At 34.4% G+C, this 5,695-nt stretch overlaps 1 protein-coding gene across 1 annotated transcript; it reads left to right on the forward strand.

The window, feature by feature from the left end:
- The first annotated feature begins 1,806 nt into the window (after positions 1-1,806).
- Positions 1,807-5,057, forward strand: LOC145125286 (cytochrome P450 76T24-like). Its single transcript, XM_079060764.1, has 3 exons — positions 1,807-2,331; positions 2,892-3,344; positions 4,203-5,057. The coding sequence occupies exons 1-3, from the start codon at positions 1,882-1,884 to the stop codon at positions 4,809-4,811; spliced, it is 1,512 nt and encodes a 503-aa protein (XP_078916890.1). The 5' UTR covers positions 1,807-1,881; the 3' UTR covers positions 4,812-5,057.
- Positions 5,058-5,695: the final 638 nt, after the last annotated feature.

The following is a 5,695-nucleotide window of genomic DNA, read 5'->3' on the forward strand; positions in this document are numbered from 1 at the left end:
ACAATGTGTATGCTACATTTAATTTTGTAGATTTGTCACCTTTCGTTGTGAGTTTTGATGATGAAGCGAACTTAATGTAGAGTCCTTTTCAGGAGGGTGAGGATGATGCAGGTGGTACAAGTGTTGATGCATGGCTTGATGATGTCAGCACTAGTAGGAATGGAAGTATGATGACATCAACGCCAAATTTGCCGAAGTGATCCAACAGCTCAGAATTATACGAAATTTTCACACGGCATGTAAAATTAGTCGATTAAGAAAACTCATTGCTTCTTTATGACGTGTGGTGTGGTATTTTTCGGCCATTCGGAATCGTTTTGGGCCTCAAAATGTGTTTTATGTTTTATTTTTATTTGTAGCAACTTTTTATTTTGAGTTTTGATTTGGATAATTGGTTAAGGATCTTTTCCTAATCAATTATGATCTCCTAGGGTTAATGAATGAAGCTTATCTTCTCCTCTTTATAAGTATCTCATTTTCATTGTTTGTTAGATAGAAGCCTGCGGTATGAGTAAGTTCGGAGTGAGCAGGCTCGGAGGGAATTACGTTTGGGAATGAGCAGCACCGACAAGAGTGTGTCCAAGGGCAACAGTAGGCGGCAGTGGCGAATCTAGAACAAAAAGTTACGTGGTTCCTCATACAAAATTAGATAGGTCCTTTATATTTTTTAATATGATAAGGTAGGTCCTAATATAAGTTTACATATAATTTCTATAAGATATTAGAATTTAGGTAGGTCCTAGGACCTACCTTGAATACATTTAGCTACGCCCTTGGTAGGCGGGGAATTACCCAATATTCCAACAAAGGTTGGAGGATAATCTGCAGCAATTTCATTAGTATTACTTTTTGAGTTATTTCTCGAATTATTTTTGTTTTTAGACCACCAATTTCTTTGCTTTTCCGGGTGATTTGATGAGGAGAAAAGAGTCGCACTTTGAGACATAGATGGTTCGATAATGGAATCGAAAGCTGCCTCACTTGATTCATACAATAAAAGTATATTTTTGGCTTCAAGGAATGAGGGAAAAGACTTTGTGTTGGTGATAACATCAACAATATTATGGTAAGAAGGCGGTAATTGTCACAAAATTTGCATCGCTAACTCAATTTCGGTTATTGTTGAATCAACATCCTTGAGATCATCGACAAGGTTTTTTAGTGTGTGGCAAAATTCGATAATGGAGCTTTAACCCTTCTTTGTATTGTGAAATTGATCTTATAATTGTAACATCTGACACATTTTATTGTTCCGGAAAAATTCATTCAACTTTTCCCAAAGGTCTTTGGCGGTACAATCATCACTAGAGATGATTTGAAGTAACCCGCGATTACATGTGCTATAAAACCAAGACCTAATACAAGCATGTGAGGTCGAGGGTTCAAGTCCCGTTGTGGACATAGGTGGATTTAAGTCCTTTGCTGGTTCAAATATATATATATATATATATATATATATATATATATATATATATATATATATATATATATATATATATATATATATATCAATGTTATAATAGGGTCCCTACACTATACATACAAAAAGAACAAAACAACATAAACTAACAAAAGTTATTCGGTGCAGTTGTATTTGGCAGTCAATGATGTAATTGGTTATGTTTATTACATGCAAAAAATAACAATGTATTTTTATTTATTATAACATCCCTATTTTGTATTTTCAATTCTGAAGTTTTTCTATGGTTTCTTATATACATCACAAAATAAATGAATGGTTTTGAAATCATGTCTTAACTCTTGCCATAAGTCTTTTTATGACAACTCACGCCGTAAATAATAAATTAAGTTGCTACACACATATCACGAGAAAAATTGCATATATGGAGTCTGATAACAAAGCGCACACACACCTATAGAATGGATTATTCATCTTTCTTTCTCTTAATTTGTGCCCTTTTTACACTCATCTATGCCCTGATCACCACCACCAGCCGGCGCAAGTCACGGCTTCCGCCGGGACCTTACCCTTTTCCGATCATCGGAAGCCTTCTAAAGCTCAGTGACAAACCACATCGCTCTCTCGCCACACTCTCTAGTCGTTATGGTCCTTTGATGTCTCTTAAGCTAGGAAGCAGAACAACGATAGTTGTTTCATCACCTGATGTTGCCAAAGAATTCTTCCACACTCATGATATATCATTCTCCGGCCGATCGATACCCGACGTCGCCCGGATAGTTGACCACGATCAATACTCGTTAGCGTGGCTCCCCACCGGAGATCAATGGCGTAGACTACGGCGAATAACCAGAGAATATTTTTTCTCCGTTCAACGTTTAGATGGTAGTGCACTCCTACGTGAGGAGAAGGTACGAATTCAATTTATCGTTTACATCTGTATTTGCTTATTTAGTTAAAATCGTGATTTTGCTATAGCATCGAAAAACGATCTTGATCACAGAAGGATCAGGTTTTAGTAAGATCGGACATAAAATTGATTCTAAGGTCAACCCATAGAATCGTAGGATCATATCCAACCACATTTTTTGAATCAAAGAAATCTGAGAAACTCGATGGATGGCATTGACATTGAAGATCTCCAGGGGTTATAACTCTGTCGGTGTTAGAGACATTGCAATTTGCACCATTTGACCAAGAGAAATTTACGATGGTGCCACTGCCCTAGCCCTAGGTTAATATTTTATTTGGGAATCCAGGTAAAACCAGTATCGGGCCTTAACTGGGCTTTCTCCTAAAATATATAAAACGGGATGAACCGGTCCATAATCGACCCGCCCTTCGGCCCTTGCATAATTGGTACTATGTCGGGCTGGGAGACTTAAACCGGTTTTCTATCTTTTCTTATTAAATACTAAAAACACATTTTTACAAAATTCACTCTAATCGGATCGTATTGTGTTACGTTTAGGTACAAGAACTTCTTGACCATGTCGATAGATGTTGTACAAATGGAAAGGCTATAAACATAGGTGCAGTTGCCTTTACAACAACTCTTAACGTTCTCTCCAAATATATGTTCTCTGTGGATTTCAGTCAATATGACACCGTATCATCACAAGAGTTCAAGGAAGCAGTGATGTCTTTGTTGGAAATAGCTGGGAAGCCGAATCTAGCAGACTTTTTTCCAATACTAAAACCATTGGACCCACAAGGATTAGTACGTCGAGGAAATGCTTATGGTAAAAAGTTGCTGGCTATTATTGATAGGATCATTGACCAACGATTGCAATCAAGACTGAATTCATCATCATACGATGGTGTGTCATCATCAGTAAACAACGATGTTTTGGACTCGTTGCTCGATCTCACGGACAAAGAAGAATCTATATTTAGTCGAGATGAAATGAGACATTTGTTCTATGTAAGTAAATCTTTTTATCATATTAACAAGCTAGTCATAGCTACAATTTTGAGACATGAAATTGATTTCTTCATCAAATGTAGGGTTAATGTAGTAGATGGGTAAACAAACTATTTGTTTTTTTTTTTTTTTACAAAACACTATTGTTTTAAAAAACATCGTAAATGGATAAACAACAATTTTTTAATGTTCACAAAGTACCATTAAAACAGAATGTATTATGTCAACAAAAATATATTTTGTTTACATTCTAATAATCCTTTTTTTTAAATTATATACCGTATCAAACCACAAAATAAATCGAGTCGGACCAATTTCAAAAGTACCTTGAGAGTGATTTGATTTTATTTGACCCATAAGTTGAAATATGTATATTATTGCCAAAGCAAGAATTCAAAAGAACACTAATTATTTTTATCCAGGTTATTTTCTCTTAGAACGGCTAAAACAAACATAAACTATAAAATTCAAGTTATTAATTTAACCATTAAACTTTTTGTTATTTTAATTAATTAAACCATTAATTATTTTTTTAAAATGATATAATAGTTAAATCAATACAGTGGTGAAATTCCATTGTATGTATTTTAGGGTACTTCTATGTTGAATAAAATAGTTTAATAGTTAATTCTATAAAATGGTGAATGTTATGCTTCTCTTTACTTTACCCTACTATCAAAATCGGGTGATTATATAAAATGAAATTTTTAAACAGTCAAAATAGTTTAATGAATGACAATTTAATTATGGATTTTACCCTAATTGTTGAATAAGTAACTATAATTCTTTAAATACCTGTGTAATTTTTTATGGGAACATTGTTGACATATACAATTAATGATTTTAAGAATATTGTAGGTTTTGTTTATCGCAGGAACTGACACGACGTCGAGCACATTAGAATGGGCAATGACTGAGCTTCTTCGTAACCGAGAGAAAATGGAAACGACTCGGTCAGAGATCAATAAATTCATGAAAAATAAGAAGGGAATCGTACAAGAAACATATATCTCTCAACTTCCTTACTTGCAAGCAGTTATCAAAGAAACTCTTCGGTTGCATCCTCCTATTCCTCTTCTTGTTCCTCACCAAGCCATACAAGAAGTACAAGTCAACAGTTTCATCGTGCCTAAAAATGCACAAATCCTCTGTAATGTGTGGGCAATGGGGCGTGATCATAATATTTGGTCAGACTCGGAAACGTTCATTCCAGAAAGGTTTTTGGAAGTCAAGATTGACTATAAAGGTCAAGATTATGAGTTCATTCCTTTTGGTGCTGGGAGGAGGATATGTCCGGGATTGAATATTGCTCATAGAATGTTGCATATAATGTTAGGATCTTTGATTCATAAGTTTGAGTGGAAACTTGAAGGAAATGTAAGAGTAGAAGATATGGATATGGAGGAAAAGTTTGGGCTCACATTGCCAAGAAAAATACCACTCATGGCTATTCCAATCAAGCTTTGACGTTTACCACTCATGGCTATTCCAATCAAGCTTTGACGTTTTTTTATTATTTGACTAAGAGCATTTAATATGCATGGTTTAATGGAATTGGTTGAATTTTGTGGAATGTTTAATTGGTATTCAATGAATTAAATTCAACCATAATTGGATGTCAAGTTGGTTGTTGTTCGATGGATATGAAGTTCAATGGTCACATGTTCAATGTGAAAAGAAACTTTTTTAATATAAAATGATTTTCTTTAAATACATTACATTGAACTCTTGTAGAGTTCAATAGATCGTAAGAAAGAAAATGATAAACTTGTATGTCAATCCATTAAACTATGTAGAGTTTATTTAGTGTATTGTGGATGCCCTGAATTTTATAATTTTATATTTCTTCTTGAATCTTGTAACATACATATATTTAAAAGATATTCACCGAGATGACCATGTTTTTATACAAAGTATTTTCCCATGAAATTCCTTTCTCTCATTAATCAAGAATATATAGAAGAATATAAGCATCGGTCATGCAAGATGGATCGAGCCGAGATATTTAATAATAATTATGTTAACATCCCCCTGCGATTTGAATGGGGGGGGGGTGATTTCGAACATTTAAACTGGACCGAAAATCAAGAAAAAGCAATTATCGCAATCCTTTGGTAACATGTTGAAAAAATGAGGGAACATGTAACACTCGAAGTTGTCTCATCCAACCTTGTCATGAACAAAGTGAATGTCGGTCTTGATATGTTTGGTTTGTTGATGGTGCTCATGATTTGATTACAGATATATTATAATAACATTGCCAAATTAGCCAATTGTGGTGGTAGTGATTAGTTGATAGAGTTCACAAAGCAGATTTCAGATCCAACATGTTTTTGTCAGATGTCACAAGT

Source organism: Lactuca virosa, chromosome 7 (assembly GCF_052849685.1).
Source record: "Lactuca virosa cultivar CGN04683 chromosome 7, Lactuca_virosa_CGN04683_v6, whole genome shotgun sequence".
In the NCBI taxonomy this organism is placed as follows: domain Eukaryota; kingdom Viridiplantae; phylum Streptophyta; class Magnoliopsida; order Asterales; family Asteraceae; genus Lactuca; species Lactuca virosa.